This window comes from Pleurodeles waltl, chromosome 1_1, assembly GCF_031143425.1.
Source record: "Pleurodeles waltl isolate 20211129_DDA chromosome 1_1, aPleWal1.hap1.20221129, whole genome shotgun sequence".
Lineage (NCBI taxonomy): Eukaryota > Metazoa > Chordata > Amphibia > Caudata > Salamandridae > Pleurodeles > Pleurodeles waltl.
The window spans coordinates 55,649,384-55,672,181 of NC_090436.1; the positions used below are offsets into that span (position 1 = coordinate 55,649,384).

General features: G+C 51.1%; 1 protein-coding gene across 1 annotated transcript in view; it reads left to right on the forward strand.

Moving 5' to 3' along the window:
- The first annotated feature begins 281 nt into the window (after positions 1 to 281).
- LOC138290991 (vomeronasal type-2 receptor 26-like) overlaps positions 282 to 22,798 on the forward strand; it is a 113,188-nt gene continuing 90,671 nt past the window's right edge. Inside the window, exon 1 of the mRNA XM_069230290.1 lies at positions 282 to 554. Coding sequence (XP_069086391.1) covers positions 282 to 554 — 273 coding nt within the window. The remainder of the gene's footprint in view (positions 555 to 22,798) is intronic.

A 22,798-nucleotide genomic window follows, 5' to 3' on the forward strand; every position in this document is an offset into this window, starting at 1 on the left:
CAAGGGTCCTCCAGCGCCAGGAGAATCACTTGCAGCACTCACCCTACTCCGGGGCGCCGATTTAGGGCCTCCGCCATCTCCTTTCTGTTCCTCAGTGCAGCCCAGTGAAGTTCTTATGTGTCCAGAGGGTCAGACCCTGTGTCCTCTCTGCCCGACTCCGGGCGCAGGTGCCGATCGTCCAGCGATCGGGGCCTACCGGCTCGGCCCGCCTCCTTGCTGCTGTGTTTCTTTGGGGCTCGCTCCTCGAGTCCAGGCCGGGTCTCGCCTCGCGCCTCCGCAGCATGCCCTCTGCATTCCTTCGACCCAGTGAGCGCCCTCTGGCCCCAGCGCCATCACCTGCTAATCCGCTCCGCTCCCGGTCTCTCCTGTTCCTCGTGTGCCGCCGGACCTCTCTTCGCTGGCCACGTACTCATACTCGGGTCCCCAGCTGCACAGGGCCCACCGAGCAGACAGTTCCGAAGTTCCCCAACCTTCACCGGAGCCTCTCAGCCTCGCTCCGTTCGGGCTCCACGGTTTTGCAGTGTCCTCCACAACTCTCCCGCTCTGCGAATGCGGTTTGCCCCCAGGGCAGGGTGTAGATTTAACAGGAATATTTGCAGGCCCCTCCGGAGCTCCTAACTTATGCGTGCGCCATCTTCGATCGCGCGGCCACCAAGGTCATCCTGTTCTTAGAAAACAGCTTGGTCACCCTGGCTCCTGTCAATCTGGCCCTTCTTGCCTGTCTCTTTATCCTGGAATGCCCGGTTCTGATACCCCTGGGCCTCTTTGACTTGATCTTCCTTTCCCCTGGCTGTGATCCAACTGATCCTCCCTGCCTTCATTTTGTTAGCTCCTTGTTGTCCTGCTGGATGTGGTTGCTTGGCCACCTCCTCCTGGTTCTGATTCTCCAGGTCTCATTCTATTCTTCCTCACTCTCAGTCTGGTTTGCCTTTCTTTTGCACAATCTGTGTTTTCTTACTAGGTGTGTGCCCACCCAACTTGATCACTTTGTCTCTGGTCCTCTTTGAATCTTTGCATGTGGGTCTCCTTTTCCTAGCTCTTCTTCCTCTTTCCTGATCCTCTTGACCCTCGTCCACTTGACATGATCCATTTTATTAATCTCACCCTGCTCATCAGATCCCTAGTACATTATTACCTGCCCCTGCTGGCTTCCTTGGTCGACCTGGCCTTTTGTGTCCTGGCCTCTTGGTCCTGATTCTCTTTGTTTGGAACATTCTGATCCTTTGAATTTTTGTTATGTTGGTCCTGGTTCTCCTGGACATCCAGGTCCAGTGCTCCCAGTCTTCGTGGCCTTCTGATCTTCCTCACCCTGGTGCGCTACACCCAGCTCTCAATCTTTCTGCTCCAATTCGTACTCTGGACCCTGGTACTCTGGTCATTGTCCCACTGACACTCCTAGCCCTGTTTCTGATCCTCTTGATGCTGACCCTTCAAATCCTCCTTGCTCTGGTCCTGGTCATCCTGGCTCTGATCCCCCTGGGATCCTTCATACTGATCCCGTTATCTTACTTGCATATTCTAGTTCCCTGATCCTACTGGCCATAATCCTCATGCTCCTAATCTTTCTAGTCTTCTTGGATCTAGTCCTGATCCCCCTGCTCCTTGTGGTTTGGGCCTCCAGGTTGTGGTCACCTTGGTCCTGATGACTCTGATTCTGATCCTCTTTTCCTAGATCTTCTTGGTTCCCACCGTCCATGGTTTCCTTGTCTAGTTAGAATCTATCTTTCCTTCTGGTTTTGATTGCCTGTGTCCACTGTCTCACTAACCTGGCACCGGTGGCAAATGGTATGCTATTCTTGCTTTTCATAGTCAGTGTCCTTTTCAATATTCTGCACCCATTGGCCTGCATTCACCTGGTCCTTACAATTTGAGTTATCCTGGGCCTATTTCTCCTATACCTTGTCCACCAGCCTTCCTAATCTTGGCATTGTTGGCCATGGTCATCCTATGTCTTGTCCCATTGTGTTTGTCATTATAACCCTTACCTTTTAGCCATTCTGGCCCATCTGTCCCTGTTCCTTTCTGGTCCTCTTGGTCCTGGTCACCCTGTCCTGGTTCTCCTCAACCTGAACATCCTAGCCATGGTTCCACAGCTCCTAGTCCAATCGGCCTCATGTATCCTGGCCCTCTCAGTCTCTGTCTTCCTGGTGTGGCTTGTCCAGGTCCTCCTGGATGTGTTCCTTGTCCTCTTAGTACTACAGTTACTGCAGCCGTTAATCCTGGCCCTCTTGATTCAGGTTGTCCTTGTTTGAGTCCGCCTAAGCTTGGCCATTTTAGTCCTGCCCTCCTGGCTACCTACCACTGTCCAGTTCACTTGGTCTTCCAGATTGTGCTGTGCTCCACTTGGCAATTCAAGCCCTGGTCCCCTAGGTTCTGATCTTCCTAACCCTCTTTTCCCTGTTTCCAGTCCTCTGCTCCACTTGGCAATTCTAGCCCTGGTCCCCTAGGTTCTGATCTTCATGATCCTCTTTGCCCTGTTTCCAGTCCTCCTGGTCAGTGCTCCTTTCCATGGTCTTAAGGGTGCCCTTGGTGCAGGTCCCACTGGTCTCCCTCTTCGCTGTCCTACTTATCCTGGTCTTCTGGTCCTACTGGTCAGATTCTGATCTTCATAGTCCTCTTTAACCTGTCCTGGACCACCACTAGCCTTTCCTAGTTCTGATGTTCCTTGGCCTCTGACTCATGTTACCCTAAGCGCTTCCTGGCTCTGTACTTACTGGTCTTGGTCTCTGTGGTTGTCATTCTCACATACTTCTGCCACTACTCCTTTGGACCCTGAGTTTCCTTTTTCACACGCTCACAGTCCTGGACCCTATTATCCTCCTCAGCCTAACTGTCATCTATCAGTCCTCCAGATCCTGTTCCCCTACTTTATTGTGTCCCCTGGGGTGCATGTTCATAATAATTCTGCCCCCTTTTCCCTAGCCCATGAAATAAAGGTCTTATTTTTTTTGGTTTTGATACTAATTTCTCTGGTTCTCATGTATAAGGTGTTCTGGTGCTGGTCTCCCACTGGGGCTGCTTTCCTAAGCTCCCCCTCCTCCTGTCCCATCCTATTCCTCCTGTCCTCCTGATTTGCCTGTTTCACCCTGTTCATGTTCATCTGACCATGGCCCTCTTAGTAAAAGTCTGGTCTTCATTGTCCATTTTAATTGGTCCACCTAGTTCCCATGTTGAGGGTCATCTTGGTTTGTGTAGTCCTTGTCTCCCTGGCTTAGGGTACCCTTGAATCTGACCTTATGGACCTTCTGATCCTAGTACACTGGGCTTCTGGGTCCTTCATATACCTCCTGGTCATTATTATCTAGGGTCTCCTGATTCTGCTAGCCCTGGTTCTTTCAATTGTGGCCTTCCCAATCCTGGTCCATTGGCTTCTGGCCCCTTGGTCTTCCTTGATCAGATCTCTGTGGTCTTGGCCCACCTGTCTCGGATCCTTCTTTCCTTTTGCCTCCTGGTGCTGGTCCTCTTTGGTCCTCATACCTGGGCCTGATACTCCTGGCCCTATTTGTCCTCATCTTGATGCTAGTGGTCGGTGCCTCAGGCCCTCCTAGCCATCCTCATCACTATGGTCTAGGGTCTTCTGTTTCTTCCACCCCTGGTATTTCTGCTCATTTGGGCACTTGAGTCCAGACACCCCTATTTCACATGTTCCTGGCTCGCCTAAGCCTTCTCACGCTGGTTCTGGTACACCCCTAGTCATGTTTTTCCATGTACTGTTCCTCCTTATCTATTTGCTCCTGGTCCATTCTGGCACTGATAATGCTGATCCTCGTAGATTAGGTCTTCCTGGTCATGGTTCTGGGTGTCCCAACACTTCTGGTGGCCCACCTTCTGCCCCTTATTCTCCTACCATCATCCTCATCCATCAGGTCCAACCCCTTCCTTTCCCAGCCTCCCTCTGCAATGTTTTTAATAAGGTGCAGCTTCTAAGCCTGTCACTCAGATTTGTTTGGGCTTCCATATTTCTTTTGTAGAGACATAACTTTGTCAACTTAAAACACTGCTTAGCATGTTAAAACTCCAAACTACCATTCCCAATATACATTGTGCGGGTGATTAAAATGTCAGTGTGGCTAAAAGGGGCACTTAGGATTTTGGACCAATAAGCATATATGCCTCAAACCCACTCTGCTGGGTGAATAGTATGAAAGTTGGGGTTATTGCGCAGGCAGCTCCTCCATGTCCTGAAGCTCCTAAAATAGAAGTTTGATTTCTATATCTATTATATGAATATTAAAATAACCTAAATGATTTATTGAAAACTGCAGCTTAGCTGAATCCATGCACTTATCTTTGTTCATACTGTTGTCCATTTATATATGCACTTGCACTTTCAAATGACTTACACATGCTGCATCCCCATTACAAGGTGGCCAACATCTTTTGATTGCCTAGAGTCCCTTTTTTTTGATGGCCTGCTAAATAAAGACCGCCTTCACACTATGGGCCTCATTACGAGTCTGGAAGTCACTTCATCGCCAGACTCGCAGATGGCATTCGGACCACTGCCAGTGCTGCGGCCCAAGCGCCTCATTACAGCTCTGGCGGTCTGGAGGTGGCGGCAGTCCTAATCCACCAGGGTAGCACTCTAAACAGCACTTCCCTGGGGATTACGACCCTTTACCCACCAATGGTTTCATGGCGGTACCACCACCATGAAAAGGCTGACAGAGAACGAGTGCAGGGGCCCGGGGGGGAGCCCAGCACTGCCTATGCGCTTGGGCAGTTCAGGGCCCCCCCAGCCAGCACCCTCGCAGTGTTCACTGTCTGCTTTGCAAGGGTGCTGGTGCACCCTGCCTGCTACAGCATTGCTGTTGGCTTGATTACGAGCCGGAGACAATGCTGCAGGCTGTTTCCTGCTAGGCTAGGAGGCGGAAACTCAGGTTTCCTCCCGCTGACCTAGCGGGAAACCCTTAATGGGACCGTTGGGGAAGTAACCTGTGTGGCGGCAACCTCCCCGTCGGAAGTTCAGCAGGCGGTGAAATCTGTCTGCCAAACACATAATGAGCCCCTATGTATCTAGCCTCTATTTAGCCTGTGTATGGCTAAATAGCAGAGGTTATGTACTATTTTGCCAGCCACTGGGTAAATAGCAGAATATTATGTACTATTTGGATGTTGGATAGGAAAATAGACACTTTAGGGGTCATTACGACCCTGGCTGTCGGCGAAGAAGTGGCTGTCTTACCGCCAACAGGCTGACTGTAAAAACTTTGGAATTATGACCATGGCGGTTACCGCCATGGTCATCCACCACTTCTCCGATCCGACCGCTGGGCTGGAGACCTGGGTCTCCAGCCCGGCGGTCGTCACAATACCGCCGGCGGTATCATGACCTGGCTGACCGCCATGGATTTCATGGGTTTTGGAACCGCCATGGAATTCATGGCAGTGAGCACTATCAGTGCCAGGGAATTCCTTCCCTGGCACTGATAGGGGTCTCCCCCACCCCCACCCTGAGTCCTTCCCCTATGCCCCCCACCACCCAGGCCACCACCAAAGGTGGCAGGACCCCCCCCCCACCCCTACCCCCAGCATTACATTACACATTCACACCGACACGCACACAGGCACCACCAACAAACATACCCACATCCATACAGACATACACACAGACAGACACGCACTCACTTCCAAACACACAACACCCCTGCATGCATACACGCACTCACACACCCCCTCTACATACACACACGCACACCCCCATGCACGCACACAACACACAACGCCCCCCCACGCCCTCCCCTAACGGACGATCAACTTACCTGGTCCGTTGATCCTCCGGGAGGGGACGGGATCCATGGGGGCTGCTCTGCTGCCACCACACCGTCAACAGAACACCGCCACGCTGAATCACAGAACGTGATTCGGTGGGCGGTGTTCTGATGACGGGGTGGTGGAGGTGGAGCAACCTCCACTTCCCCGCCGCCCGCCAGTATGGCTGCTGGCGGCTCTCCATCCGAAAAAGGACGGAGAGATGCCAGCAGTCATAATACGCAGAGCGGAAAACCGCCACCACTGGCGATCTTCAGCACGGCGGTCCCTCGGCGGTCTTGTAAAAAGACCGCCGAGGTTGTAATGACCACCTTTGTCTTTAGGCTAGCATAGTTATGTTACTATAAGCCTGTGAAGGAGCACCTTAAAACCTGTCCTGAGACTCGACATCAAACATCGCCACCTCTGCTGTTCGCACTCTAGCTATAGACACCTCACATCCATTCCAACTCTATCAAACTTGAAGATAAGTTTCATCCCTTGAACAATGTTCTGTTTTTACTCATGTGTCCTATATCAGAAACAAGATGGCATGCAGGACTCAACAAAAGTCAACGTTATTTTCTCCAATTCAGTTGTACACACCTTTGCACATTATGGCTGGCTTGTCTTCACAAAATGTACACATTGCATTGTATATACATATTCAACTATATAAGTCAATAATTCATACATGAACTAAACCTGATATGTGACTAACTGCCTAGTTTTCTTCGTCAATTTCTGGGAAAACTATCTTATTACTAAGAATGGATTAAGGTGTTAGGCATCAGCAAAACTATAAATGCGACATTAAATTTCCAAATCACTAAAAGAAGATTGTTAAAGATTATTAGTAATGTTGTTCCTTTTATATACACTGGTTGCATACATTCCAACGTTTTAGAAGAGGTAAGTGGAAGATTTAATAAAAACAATCGGGAGAATGTATTTCCCCCATTTGATTTCTATTTAAACAGAGGTTTTTTGCTTCAAAAATCGGGAATCTCGCATCTGAGTCGGTCTATTGGCATGTATGTGGAAGGCTTGGGGTGGGGTACTGATTTCTGTAAAGTCTTAACTTTAGGATAATTATAGTTTGTAGGAAGCTGGCCTGGTTTGTAGTGGGTACCTAAGGTACATACACCTTATACCAGGTCCAGTTATCCTTTATTAGTCAAATGTATCAATTTCTACAAGCCAGGCTCTCTAGAGGTAGCTGTGAATGAGCAGCCAAGGCCTAACTAGGAGACATGCAAAGCTCATGCAATACCACTATAGTTACACAGTACTCACACACAAGAATAAAAATACTCAGGGTTATTTTGGTGACACAAATTCCAAAAATACCACAGAGACTATACTTCCTTAGGAGGTAAATAATACACAAATTATATACACTAGTATGCAGAAATAGCTGTAAAACAGTGCAAATAGTGAAAATCACAATAGTTAGAAATGGGCCTAGGAGGAACACAAACCATATACTCAAAAAGTGGAATGCGAATATCAGTTTCCCACCTAGGCAGATGTAGTGTGTAGAGGGGCGCTGGGAGTATGGAAAGCAGGAAAGCAGGAGTAAATCACAGTACCTTTCCTAGAACACCCAAGAACACAAGAAAGAAGATTATTCAAGAACAAGAAGAGACTTCAAGACACCAACGATGGATTCCTGAACCTGAAGACCTGTGGAAGAAGGGGTCCAAGTCAAAGAAGCACTGAAGAGTCTAGGGAGAACATGGGCCCCTGCTAACTTGATGAAGATGCAAAAGAAGAACCACCGGTGAAGGACAACAGTCAGTACTGCACCGAAGAAGACAGATGCAGGTTCCTGGTTGGTGCAGATGATGTCCCTCGCCAGTCTGGTTTGTGTCACTGGATTCCGCCAACAAGCCTTGCTTGCAAAACTCACGGTTAGCGGAAAATGGCGCTGCCTGGGACCAGGAGGGATACGTTGCACTCTACCCAGGAGGGGGAGTCAGAGGGGCCTCTCAGCAACTCAGAAGACCAGGCAGCGTGTTCTGGAGTCCCATAGCATGGGGACAAAGAAAGTGCCAAAGGGGGCCCATGCAGCACTACACAAAGGGATCCCTCGCCCCTGGAGAACCACTCAGGAAGCTGTGAGTCGCAGGAAGGAGTGCTGGGGGCCAGAGCTGCACGGTGCATGAAGAATTTCGTGGAAAGATGCCTACAAGCCTTGGCAACTGCAAAACATGTAGTGAATGGGGCTACTGTCTTGCGTGGGGAGGCAAGCTCTTACCTCCTTCATAGCTGGACAGTTGGACGTCAGGACCACTTCAGTCCACCACCCGTGTTGCTGGATCCATGCACTTCGTCAGGAGAGGGGACCCACGCCACCGGTCGTCACTGCAGAGGGGTGTCTGTTGAAGCAGGGAAGTGACTCCTTCACTTCAAGGGAGATTTCTTCATTCTTTTGGTGCAGGCTGAAGACAGGCAGTCCTCGGAGAATGGATGACCTGGAAAAAGTTGCAGTTGCTGGCAGGAGCTGAAGATACAATGTTGCAGAAGTTATCTTTGCTTCTTTGTTGTGGTGTGTAGAGTTCCTGGAGGGTTCAGATGTGGTTTCTTCAGTAAGAAGGTGAAGTAAAGGATGCAGAGGATTCCTGCTGGAGTCTTGCAATCTGAATCTGAAGAACCACCCGAGAGAGAGACCCTAAATAGCCCTGAAAGAGGGATTGGTCACCTAGCTGGGTGACCACCTATCAGGAGAGGGCTTTGACATCTCCTGCCTGACCTGGCCACTCAAATGCTCCCAGAGTTCCCTGCCAACCTTGGATTCAAGATGGCAAACCCAGGGACCCACAGGAGGAGCTCTGGGCACCACCCCTGGGGTGGTGATGGACAGGGGAATAGTCACTCTCCTTTCCATTGTCCAGTTTCATGCAAGAGCAGGGACTGGAGGTCCCTGAACCGGTGTAGACTGGTTTATGCACGGAGGGCACCAAATGTGCCCTTCAAAGCATACCAGTGGCTTGAGGAGGCTACCCCTCCCAAGCCATGTAACACATATTTCCAAAGGGGGAGGGTGTAATACCCCTCTCCCAAAGGAAAACCTTTGTTCTGCCTTCCTGCGCTTGAGCTGCTCAAGCAGCAGGAGGGCAGAAACCTGTCTGTGAGGTGGCTGCAGCTGGGGCTGCCTGGAAAATGTCAGAGGGCTATAGGAGCAATGCTGGGTGTCATATAAGGAGCTCCCAGAGTACATGGATTCATACAATCAATACTTTTATTGGGGAATGATTCCAATATGTTTATACCAAACATGCCTAGGTTCGGTGTTACCATCATGTAATAGCACATAGGCAGTGACCTATGTCCAGTACACGCGTAAAATGGCATCCCCGCACTCACAAAGTCCAGGAAAATGGATCTGTAGTTTGTGGGAGTACCTCTGCTAGTGCAGAGGTGCCCTCACACATAGGTACCTTCACCCTGCCCTATGGGCTGAGAGGGCCTACCATAGGGGTGACTTATAGTGACCTGGTGCAGTGACCTATAATGAAAACGGGTGCATGCACCCGGTTCACGCCGACCGCAATGGCAGGCCTGCAGGACCCTTTGTAAGGGCACCCTATGGGTGGCAGAATAGCACTGCAGACTATAGGGATCCCCTGGAACTCCAATGTCCTGGGTACCTGGGTACCATTTACTAGGGGCTTACATGGGGGCACCAGTATGCCAATTCTGGGATCAAAAATGTAGCAGCAACCAAGTTCAAAGGAGATAGCATAATCACTGCAGTCCTGGTTAGCAGGATCACAGCGAACACAGTCAAACACACTGACAAACAGGCAAAAAGTGAGGGTAAACAAGCTAGAAAGAGACTACTTTCCTACAGTGTTGGAGCTGTGGGTCCAAAAAGTTAGCCTCTCAAACTTGACTGCTGTAGCAGTTACCAGAAGGACTTGATAGGGCCCTTCCACCAGGGCTGAAGAAAATGTCTTCTGGTGTGAGCCTTGAACAACACCCAGTCGCCTGGCTGCAGTCCATGTTCTGGTGGAGTTTCTGCTTCCGGTAAGGCTTGCAGTACCTGCCAGTGGAGATAACGTAACATCTCTGTTAGTTTCTGGCAATATTGTAACAATAGGTCGTCTGTTACTGCTCGTGATACCACAGACATGTGGCTGGGTATGTGTGTAGGGCGGCCGAACAGTATCTCATATGGGCTAAACTTTGTCACTCTGTCGGGGGTGCTTCTCATGGCGAACAGTGCCAATGGCAGTGTATCAATCCAGGAGAGTTCAGTGGATGCACGGATCTTCCCTATCCTGTTCTTAAGCACCCTCTTCTTCCTCTCAACTGCTCCCGCCGCAGGTGGGTGGTAAGCACAGTGCAGCGTCTGGGTGACCCCCAGACCTTTGCAGAGCCCCTGAATTACATGAGAGATAAGCTCTGGTCCGTTGTCATAGCTCAGGAGGGCTGGGACCCCGAACCGTTGAATAAGTTCCTTCAGAAAACACTTGGCAACTGTCTACGCATCACAGTTCTTTGTGGGATAAGCTTCTGTCCATTTGCTAAACATGCACACAATTACCAGAACATATTTCTACTAGTGTGTAGGGGGCTTTTCGATGAAGTCCATTTGCAGGCCCTCAAAGGGTCCATGTGGTGGTGGAAAGTGGCCTGGTGCAGTGGGTGTACCCTTGCCTGTGTTGTATTGAGCACAAATAGTGCATTGTTCACATAAATATTCGGCATACTGGCGAAATTTTGTGCTATACCAACACTGGGAAAAGAGACGGATCATTCCATCCCGCCCTAAATGCAAGGGGCCGCGGACGAGGCAGGCCATGGAGGGGAGCAACATTGATGGCAGACATATCCTACCATTTAGGGCTAACCAAGCCCCCTCCTTGTTTTCTGTACAGGCTCCCCGTATCCATTCCTCTAACTCCTGTTCCCCGGCCTGCTGTTGAACAGATTTGGGGTCAAAATATGTACATTTGTCTTTAGATAGTGAGGCGGATATTACCTGCACCATTGTATACTCGGACCCACTTAGGGCTATTCTCCTGGCTTCCCCATCAATGAAGGCATTTCCTGTGGAAACATAGGTGGTCATTCCAACCTTGGCGGTAAAAGCCGCTTACCGCTGTCAGAAGACCGCCAACATACCGCTGCGGCCGCGGTAAACCGCCACAGTCATTCTGACCCACAACAGGAAAACCGCCAAAATACAGACATCCACAAAAGTCCGCCACACCAAAGGCCAGTGAGAAACTGGCGATGACCAAACCTCCACCGTCACGCCAACAGAAATACGCCCACACTATCACGACACACCAATCCACGCGGCGGTCTTTCAACCGCGGTATTCCATTGGCGGTACACACCGCCGCGCTCAAAATACACACACATATACAAAACACAGCCACATTGGACAATTCGAAATACACACACCTGATACACATACACACACCACTCCCACACACCCAACACAATATAAAACACACACGCACATCACCCACAAACCTCCACTCCTAGAGAATCGGTACCACGCACAGAGAAATAGATATCCGAGCACCCAGACGCGCGTATTACATTCACCCAGCAATATTACCACGCACTTCACACAACACACCAATACACATCACCACACTTAGCACCACACAATCCACCCCACACATCACCCACACCACCCCATGACACCGCAAAGACACCCCAGGTTTTCTGAGGATGAACTCAGGGTCATGGTGGAGGAAATCGTACGGGTAGAGCCACAGCTCTTCGGAACACAGGTGCAGCACACCTCCATTGCCAGGAAGATGGAGCTATGGAGCTATGGAGCAGAATAGTAGACAGAGTCAACGCTGTGGGACAGCACCCAAGAAATAGGGACGACATCAGGAAGTGGTGGAATGACCTACGGGGGAAGGTGCGTTCAATGGTATCCAGGCACAACATCGCGGTTCAGCGGACTGGCGGCGGACCCCCACCTCCTCCCCCGTGGTCCATCACGTAGCCTTAGTGTACAATATAAACGGGGCATATAAAACATGCTAGGGATTCCTCACTGGGTTCAGTAGCCATGACAGGTTGGGGTAACCAGAGTCACCAATTAGCCACACACGTTGCCTCTGGAGTTGACCCATCACATAAGGGATGCTGCTATTCCGCATGATGTACGCGTCATGCACTGAGCCTGGGAACTTGGCATTAACATGGGAGATGTACTGGTCTGCCAAACACACCATCTGCACATTCATCGAATGATCACTCTTCCTGTTTCTGTACACCTGTTCACTCCTGTGGGGGGACCCACAGCCAGATGGGTCCCATCAATGGCACCTATGGGTCTGAGGAGCCAATGACGATGTGCGCCGGCGGTCGCGGTACTCACCGCCGCGGTACGCACCGCCGCGGGCGTGACTGCCATTTTCTATCTGCTTAATCACTCGATACCTGATCTTCGACAGGAGAGGACCTACACTGCAAGTGCTGCTGTGACCTCGGTCTGGAAGAGACAATGGCTCATGCGACTGGGGAAAGGGCCCCTGCCTTCACAGCTCAGGAGTTGGAGAAACTTGTGGATGGGGTCCTCCCCCAGTACGCGCTACTCTACGGCCCTCCAGACCAACAGGTAAGTACACTGGGAGCATGCCTTATGGGCAATGCCTGTGTTGAGTGGATAAAAGATGGTGGGGAGGGGAGCGATTGAGGCATGCATCAAACGACGGTGAGAGTATGTGCCACATGGCAAGGGTAGGGATGAGGGGCCACTCACATTGAGCATGCAGAAGGTGATGACTATTTTTCTCCCCCTGTACATTTCACATAGGTCAGCGCCCACCAGAAGATAGATATTTGGCGTGCCATCACCAAGGACGTCCGGACCCTGGGGGTCCACCACAGACGGGGCACCCACTGCCGGAAGAGATGGGAGGACATCCGCCTCTGGAGCAGGAAGACGGCGGAGGCTCAGCTGGGGATGGCCTCTCAACGTGGGCGGGGTGCCAGTCGGACTTTGACCCCCCTGATGTCCCGGATCCTGGCGGTGGCCTACCCCGATTTGGATAGGCGCGTGAGGACATCACAGCAGACACAAGGGGGTGAGTACACTCTCATTCTGCTGACTTTGCACGCAGTGGAGGTGTCTGGGTGGGGGAGGAGGGCTGTGGGTATCCCTAGGCCAGGGCGATTTCTGTAGGCTAGGCCCCTCCATAAGGCATGGCCCTGTGCCCCCGCCCACCACCTCTGTAGGGTGCCTAGTACAGCTATTCATGGCCCTGTGTCATCTATGTGTGCAGATGTCGTCCATAGGATTGTAGGCCATGTCCCACGGATTGAGTAGTCGACCCCAAGTGCGCGGCGTAGTGCAGGGGGCTTCTGTGTCTGTCCTGTCCGCCAACGGTGTCGCCAATGCATGCACTCAACATGTCTTTATTTTCTCCCCCCCCCCTTTTTTGTGGTCTTCTTGTTCATGTGTGCTTTAGCATCATCAGGCGGAGGAGAAGTGGCATCGGAGCACGAGGGAGCTGCATCCCACATGGCCATGGAGGAACATGCAACGGACTCCGAATTCACCAGTGGGACGGAGGGTGAGGGGAGCTCCACAGCGGGGACTCGGGCAGACATCAGTGACACCGACTCGTCCTCTGAAGGGAGCTCCCTTGTGGTGGCGGCAACATCTGTGCCCCCCGCAACAACAGGTACAGCCGCCACCCACCGCACCAGCACCGCCCTCCCAGCAGCCCCTCAGTGTTTGCCCCGTGCCGCTCACCCAGGAAGGTGGGCATCTCCTTCGCCCCAGGCACCTCAGGCCCTGCCCCAGTCACCCCTGCTGCCCTCAGTGAGGAGGTCATTGACCTCCTGAGGACGCTCACTGTTGGGCAGTCTACCATTTTGAATGCCATCCACGGTGTAGAAAGGGAGGTGCACCAGAGTAATGCATACCTGGAGGGCATTCATTCTGGTCAGGCTGCCCTTCAGCGATCGTTCCAGACTCTGGCCTCAGCACTGATGGCAGCCATTGTCCCTGTCTCTAGCCTCCCCCCTCCAACTTCCTCCACCCATACCCTATCACCTGTACCTCTGCCTATCCCAGACACACCATCAGACCAGCCTGCACACACCTCAACACCCAAGAGAAGCTCAGCCAGACATAAGCACCACACATCACACAGGCATTCACACAAGCAACATCCACATACAGACATACCAACACCCACTGCCTCCACTGTGTCCCCCTCCTCCTCGTTTCCCTCCTCCCTCCCTGTCACGTCTCCACTCACACCTGCATGCACAACATCTTCAGCCACTACGTCCCTCAGCAGCACACACACCAGAACCCCCCGCACACGTGCAGTCACCACCCCCACTGCCATTTACACGTCCCCTGTGTCCTCTCCCAGTGTGTCGGTGACCCCCTCTCCCAAGATACACAAACGCAGGCAGCCACCCACCCAACAGCGATCCACCTCACAACAGCCTCCAGCCCAAGCCCTGTACCCAAAGACACCAAACTTACAACTCCTACAACCACAACCTCTTCCTCCACTCCCATACCCACTACACCTACCCGCCCCACTGCTCCTAAAAAGCTTTTCCTGTCCAAACTCAACCTCTTTCCACCAACTCCCCCACCCCGTCCATGTCATAGGACTACAGTCAGCACCTCAGCCACGACAAAACCGGCCCCTGTCTTTACAGTCTGCCATGGACTGTGGATTGCCCCACCCTCCAGGGCAGCCAGTTCGGTACGAAGCCAAGGCACGGGCAGCTTACCCCCGGAGAAACATCCGAAGATAGGCAGTGGCCGGCGCGAGAGGGTGAAAACACCAGGGACTAAAACCCCTACCATGGCTCCGGCAGGAAGTGTGGAGACAGCTGGCACACCGCCCAAGGTGGGGAAGGGCCACAGGCGATCAGGGAAGGCTGGGAAGGGCAGCACGCCCGACAACACCGCCATCAGCCCAGCTGGCCAGGAGGGCCCCGCCAGCCCCATCCCAGGTGGGCAGGAGGCCACCAACAGGCCCGGCACAGCTGCCCAGGAGGGCCCCGCCAGCCACAGGACAGATGGGCAGGAGGACCCCACCAGCCACAGGACAGGTGGCAAATGACCTCCCCGCCATGGCCAGATCCACTGAACTGGGCCCTTCATCTCAAGTACCGCTGCACTGGGCACCGCCGTCTCAAGTACCGCTGCACTGGGCCCTTCATCTCAAGTACCGCTGCACTGGGCCCTTCATCTCAAGTACCGCTGCACTGGGCACCGCGGTCTCAAGCACCGCTGCACTGGGCCCTTCATCTCAAGTACCGCTGCACTGGGCACCGCCTTCTCAAGCACCGCTGCACTGGGCACCGCCGTCTCAAGTACCGCTGCACAGGGCCCTTCATCTCAAGTACCGCTGCACTGGGCCCTTCATCTCAAGTACCGCTGCACTGGGCACCGCCGTCTCAAGTACCGCTGCAGTGGGCCCTTCCTCTCAAGTACCGCTGCACTGGGCACCGCCGTCTCAAGCACCGCTGCACTGGGCACCGCCGTCTCAAGTACCGCTGCACTGGGCCCTTCATCTCAAGTACCGCTGCACTGGGCACTGCCGTCTCAAGCACAGCTGCACTGGGCACCGCCGTCTCAAGCACCGCTGCACTGGGCCCTTCATCTCAAGTACCGCTGCACTGGGCACTGCCGTCTCAAGCACTGCTGCACTGGGCACCGCCATCTCAAGCACCGCTGCACTGGGCACCGCCGTCTCAAGTACCGCTGCACTGGGCCCTTCATCTCAAGTACCGCTGCACTGGGTCGTTCTTCTCAAGCACCGCTGGCCCATGAGCAGCTGGCCCGCATCTGTGTCGGGCAGGGCTGCACGAAGCACTCTGGGCACCAGGCCCCCTCCAGAACCAGTGGAGACTGTTATCCACTTGTGAGACTGTGGCTTTGCACTCCCCAGGATGTGACAGTGGGCAGCCCACCCACTGTCTGGACTTGTGAGACTGTGGCTTTGCACTCCCCAGGATGTAACAGTGGGCAGCCCACCCACTGTCTGGACTTGTGAGACTGTGGCTTTGCACTCCCCAGGATTAAACAGTGGCCATGGAGGCCCCTCGTGGATCTGGCGTTGTGCACTCATCTGGCTGAGGTGCCCCCCTTCCCTTCCCCCTGAGGTGCCTGTAGTTTTGCTATCTGATGCCCCTGCAGTGTTCTCTCCGTTGGAGTCAGGTATCCTGTGTGGGCTTTGCCCATGTGATTTGGGCCCAGTGGTCCACGAACAATGCCTGCTACAATGCTCGGACTTGTACATTTATGTATATAAGAGTTTTTGATGTGTATATATATTTTTTGGGCAGTAATACAATATATTCCAATGTTTAGAATCATTCCTTTTGTATTTGCATTCTTCTGGGAGGTTTGGGGGGGGGTCACTCTGATGTGTTGCTATGCATTGATTTGTGTGTTGTAGTGGGTGAGGGTGGGTGTGTCGCGTATGTGTGTACCCGTAATAATTTGCCCTCCCCTGTATCGTAGGTGCAGTACTCACAGTTGTCTTCTGCGCCGGCGTTCGTGCTCCTGGTAGAGGAGCAGGAACACTATCGCGGGGAGTATGTGTAGTTCGGGTTCCATGCTGTCCTGATTCCTCATGGGCTGTATGGAGGTGAGCGTTTTCCCTTCGAAATGGCTGTTTCCGCCGTGTTTTTATCGGCGGGGCTACCGCCCCGGAAAAGGTGGCAGATTGGTAGGTTGTGATACAGTGGGCGGTACATTGTCTCCCGCCTGTCTGTTGGCAGTGACCGCCGCGCTGTTTGTTTGTACCGCCGTGGCGGGCGATGTGTTGATGTGGCGGTCGCTGTTGGCGGTTTCCGCCAGGGTCGGAATTCCATTTTTTTTCCCGCCTGCCTGTTTGCGGGTTGGCCGCAGGTTTAACACTGACCGCCAGGGTTGGAATGACCCCCATAATCTTTGGCCGAGGTATTATATGCACACTTAATAATAGCAATACTTTTTGGTAAAAATGCTTGCAACAGTTCAGCAATCAATGCTGCATGCTGTATGTGTTGGCCAGCTGAGGTGAGGAATCCCCTCATTGCCCACAATTGGCCAAAGTCATGGGTGACTCCAAATGCATACTGACTGTCAGTGTAAATATGTTCTGACTTCCCTTCTGCCAACTTGCAATCCCATATTAGTGCCACTACTTCTGCACAGCATAAGCAGACTGCAGCGTTCCGGTGTTGTCCCTAATGCATGACCTGTCAACAAACAGGTGTCCTTCTGCATCTGGGAATGGGGTGTCTCTGATGTCTGGCCTCACTCTGGTGTGCCTATTGACTTCCAAAACACATTCATGGAAGGAGTTGTTCATTGAGAGGTCATCATGGTCATGCCCTTTTGGCAGCAGGCAGGCAGGGTTCAGTGTAGTGCTCCTTTTAATAATGATGTGTGGTATCATCAATGTCAGTTCATACCTGGAGAGACTGGCATTTGTGCGGTGTTGGGTCTTTGTTGTCAATAATGTGTCCACAGCATGTGGAACAAGGAAGTTCAAAGTGTGTGCCAGCACTACACTTTCAAACTGCTCTACCACTATGGCTGGGGAGGCCACCGCCCTCAAACATGGTGGAAGTACCACCGCAACGGGGGCAGAATAATAGGCCACTGGGAGGTAAAAGGAGACGTACTTCTGGGCTAGCAATACCAAGGAGCAGCCCCTTCTCTCTTGTCAGAAGAAATGAAAATCCTTAGTATAATCTGGGAGGCCTAGCGCTAGTGCTGCACATAGTTCACTATTCAGTGTTTGGAAAGCTTCCTCATAGTCTGGGGACCAGGGGACTTTTTCTGGCACCTCCTTGTAGGTTAAGTTCTGGAGTGGGAGTGTTATTAAGGAAAAATTGGGTATCCAGTGTCTGCAGTAGCCTGCGACTCCAAAGACAACCATCACCTCCCTCTGCGTGTGTTGCCTAGGGAACTGAGTGATAAAGCTATCCTATTAGGCAGCAAAGTCCCCTGAGAGCGTTTGTGGCCTAAATATCGCACATTTTGTTGGCAAAACTGTAATTTCTTGGGGGACATTTATGGCCTTTCCTCGCTAGGTGGCATAATAACGCTATGGTGTTTTAGGTACAAGCTGTCCGAGACGGTAAGGGCAACAGCAGTTCGTCAATGTACTGGATTAGGGTAGACGCTCTGGGTAGCTGCAGGGATGTCAGATCTGTCTGTAGGGCATTGGAAAAAATGGAAGGCGAATCGCAGAACCCCAGTGGTGTTCTTTCCCAAGTTAGTCTCCTTCAGCGGAATGTGAAGGAGAAAGGGTACTGAGAATCTTTTTGGAGGGGTACGTAAAAGGAGGCGTTGCTTAAATCTGGGCCTGAGAAGTGGGTGGCTGTTATTAGAATGCTGGACAAGGTGGTGGCCCTGTTTGGTACACTGGAAATGACGGGACCACCACTTTGTTCAGTTCACAAATGTCTTATGTTAATCTGTGTACTGGGACCCGATCCAGCCCCTTGGAGGCCTTATTCACTGGGAGGATTGGCATGTTGAAGGGGCTGTCCCGTATTTCTCTCATTACCCGTTGCTGCAGGAGATCTTGTATTACTGGAGCAATGCCCTCATCTTCTTCCTTTGAAATTTTGTATTGTGGGACTTGCAACAATGGCGCAATGTTATCTGTACTGGGGGTAATCTAATATCTGTCCCAAATTGTTTACTCCTTGTGCCCAGACTTCACTAGGAATGGAGTCCTGCAGTTCTGGGGTAATTCCTTCTGCTTTCCCCTGGAGCCACACCTCATGAATGCCTGTAACAATAATCCATTTGCCCTACTTTCTAGGAATACTCCCATGGGTGAGCAGCGGATGGTGCATTGCAATTTGCATAGCAAGTCCCTACCCATCAAATTAACTGAACAGTATCTACTAAAGACAAATTGGTGGTCAACAGAGATGGGGCCAACAGGTAGCTTCAGGGGCTGTGTCAAATATTCGTCAACCGGTTGTCCTGTCATACACACTGCTGTTATTTTTGTTGCCAATAGTAGTGCCTCTGGTATGTCAGATGCCTTCAGCATCAATCTAGTTGCACCTGTGTCAACCAAGAAGGGGCAGTCTTACTCAACATAGCCCCCTTCACATATGAACCTTCTTGATCCACTGGTATTACTAGAGCCATCAGGTATTCTTTCTCTGTGATGCACCCATAAAAGTATGTTTCTGGCAGTGGGGTAGTGGGTAAGGTGAGTAACCCCCACCACCATCCTCCTCATGTGTCCAGTGTCCACCACCATTTCTTGGTGGAGGTGGAGGCTAGAGAACCTGTGTTTTGCTCTGACGGGACTATGTGGCATTGGCAGCAGCATCAAAAACATTATCAGTGTAAGGCCGTGGTGCACTTTGTGATTGACGCTGCTGGCTCCTGCCTTTAGGTCCCCTACCTAGAAGGGGGCAATCAGCCTTCCAGTGTCCTTATTGATTATAGTGGAAGCATGTTGTGCCAGGAGGGGACTGAGAGAATGCTCTCTCATTCTGTTACTGCCGTTACTGCCTACCTCTATTCTGTCCCCCCACTACAAAGCTTCTCTTGTGCCATCATCAACTCTACTTTCTCCCTTTTTGTCTTTTCTTCTTATGCCACCTGTAAGTGCGATTCATTGTCTGCACAGTGGTTGGCTGCGGCCAGTACTTTGCCTATGGGCTCCTGCTGCCAACAGACGAAAGAAGTCTGTAGGTGTGTTTGGATAGGTTGTCGTAACCCATATAGAAACATGGTAATAAGTGCTGACATTGCCTCACCTAGTGGGTTTTTCATTCCACTCCTCTGCTGGTAAACTTGTAAAAAGTGGTCATAATAGGAGTTTACGCTTTCATTCTTCTCCTGCTTTGTATGTATTATTTTTGACCAGTCCACCTTATCTTCTGGCACCTTTCCTTTTATATATTCCATTGCCCCTTTTCTGACTTTCTCTAACTCTTCTCCTGGTATTCCTCTTGGTGGCTCCTCCATCAGCCAGTTTGTCACTTTCTTGCAATCCTCCCACAAACCTTTTGGCACAAGTATACTGAGCAAGGTATCCAGGTCCTTCCACAGTAGCCCTCCTATAACAATTATCCTATTTAGCTCTGTGTACCACCTATGTGGCATCTCTCTCAATTTTGGGAAGTCTTTGGTAAATTACATTAAGTCAGATCTAGTCCAAGGTACATGGACATAAGATGGGGTGGTAGAATCGTCGTTCCCTGATGTGACAGTTGGTATCTCCCTCAGGTGCATGGTCACTACCGCATTTGTGAGCACTGGGTAGGCAGTGGTGTTATTGTCATTATTAACCTGAGTTGCTGTGATGCTCTCTAACAATTTCACTTTTGCAACTTCTGTATGGCATATTGCAATTTGACCGTCAGTTTAGCATCATTCCAGGACCGCAATTCACTGTCTGTTAAGCTGAGTTGGGATGTGTCCGAAGTATAGGGTCGTGGTAGAGAGGATGTGCCTTTGAAATGCTGTACATAACTGAGGTGTACGTCGGGATACCTGTCCATTAGATCAGCACGTGCTAATGTTAGAATTTCCTCCCTATGTGGTCTGGCATAGTTCTTGTTTAGATGCTTTAGCACCAACCTTTTGTCAACCAGATCTGTAAGTAAGGTGCAACACTTGGTGCTATCTGCCCTGAGAATCATCTTTTTCTGAGTCACAGGGGAGCTGCGTGGTGTACTACGAGGGGTAGACTTCTTAAAAGGAAGTTGTGAGATACTATCTCTTCTATTCCCTGGTGTGGTTGTTGTGTCCTGTAGAGCCTGAGTCAACCTGCCTATGTTGTGTTGGGTGTGATATGCATAAATGCATATATCCCATATCAGTTGTCATATCCCCTAGACCTCCATGGTATGATCCCCAGAGTCCTCTTGGAGACCCTGTGCCCAGTGAGTGTTGACCAGAAGGGGCATTTTACCCCTTTCTCCTCATATTCTTTTCATAACTGGACCCTAATGTGGCTAAGTTTCCCTGCAAAGTAAGCTACTTCCACTTTTGTTTTTTTCAGTGACGGTATGTCTAACACAGTGTCAAGTGCTGCTCTCTGTGCTTCCTCCTTTACCAGGCGTCATGCCAGTTCACTGCAGTCTGCCTTCTGAGCTGAGGACAGCTGAGAAGGTTGAGTCCCTGATGCAGAGTCATCGGGAGTGTGCTTCTTAGTAGGGGCCGCGGCTTGAGGTGTATTTCCCACTCTCCCCATAAGTATGCCTTCAATCAATGGGTCTTCTTCCTCCTTCCCTGCTGCACCTTGTTTCTGTGATTGTGGACCCATCGCAGAAAGAGATGAAATGGTCCCAACTACGTCTAGCATGTTCTCTCCAACCCTCCATTTTCTCTTTCCCTTTTTTCTCCATCCAGAATCCCTTTTTCAGTTCCGACAGTTCCTTATGCACTTTTTCTTTCACATCACTAGTTGCACGCAAGTCACGCAACACAGCATGCCACATCCAGAAGGCTTCCCATTCCAGAGGCCTAATTTCCCTCCCTTTAAGGATCAGAATATGGCGCAAATAGGACAATTTTGTCATGTCATAGGTACCAGTCGGTGGGAATTGCAAGTCTGGTCTTTTGGCCGTTAACGTGCGCCACTTAATAAGGTAAAGCAGCGTGCTGTAGACTTGTCTAACTGCGACCTGGAGCAGGTGAATCTCTAGGGAGTTCAGGCTGACTGGTATCCAAATCCCTTTTGCTGAAGGGGTTGCCCATGGTGGGAGAAATGACTTTCCCTAGTTGCACGACACAGACAATTCAGCTGTACTTAGAGTGGGAAACAAGAGAGTGTTGACAGGCTATCCATATTGCTCATTCCCTGTGGAACATTTGGGCGCAAACAGGGGATACTACAAGCAGTCAAGCCATCAGAAGCCAACAATCTTGTTAGTAAAAGCTAAGGAACTATCTCAATCTGGCGACATTGGTCTTGGTACCAGTTCACCGTAAGCATCCCCTAGTTGGCAGTAGGTAGAGGCCAAAGGTGCTGTTTTACCGATGTCCTTATGTGGCCAGAAAGGAGGATGACAGAAAATAAGGGAAAGAGAACAAGAATTTCCACTCCCTTGCATTCCTTCCCATAGGAAGGGTGCAGCTGAATGGAATCAACAGCCAGCGTCACGCAGGTGAGGTAACAGGTACGTGAACTTTGCATGCACTAACATTCATACACATACAATATAAGAAGCAGGGAACTATCCTTCAACTATACCAGTGTGCCCTATCCTTTGCACTGGGTGTTCCTACCAGCCCAATAAGTTAAATAGGAGCCATAGTATGAGCAAGGTGATGAGACACATGATGGCAGTAAGGAAAAATATTGCAACTGCTGCTGGCCTGTCGTCGGGCAACATTGGTAGTCTTTATGTGTGTCAAGGTAATAAAAAGGAAAACTCTGTCCTGGTAAGGATAGCAGTCTGGTACCGTCAGTTTCTCCACAATGTCAATATACCTCTAAAGTTGAAATAGTGTCCTTACCAGAATCATGCAAACATCCAATCCGCAGGCAAGCAGTCTCAAAAGTCATCCAATGTCACACAAAATCCAATGTTACACACAATCCAATGTTATACAAAGTCCAATGTTTCACACAATCCACCGGTGTTTTTCATAGAAACATGGAATCTATATACAGCAAACAATAGTCAAAGGATCGTAAAACCTACACTGTAACAAAGAGTAATTAAAATCTCCACCCGCCGCCCCACCCCTTGTTCCCGGGGTCCATGTAGGTACCGCAGGAACAAACCAGGCGTCTGGAAGAGAGGAGCAGAAAAGCTTGAGATGGCAGCTGGCAAACCAGCAGAGCACCACCTGCCTGCTGAACTGGGACGGACCACCTTCTGGCCAGACCTCACCCCCTGACCCCCAACGACCGTCCCAGCCCCTCCAACTGTTACCAGGGACAACCACCCCCGGTTGTCCATAAAAATACGCACCACAGCCCCACTAGCTGGGGACACGACTGTCACAGCTCCTCTGGCAGTGAGTCAGGACAACCCCTCCAGTTGTCCATAAAAACACAGCCCCACCGGCTACAAATATCACCAAAGAGTACCACCCACTCACAAC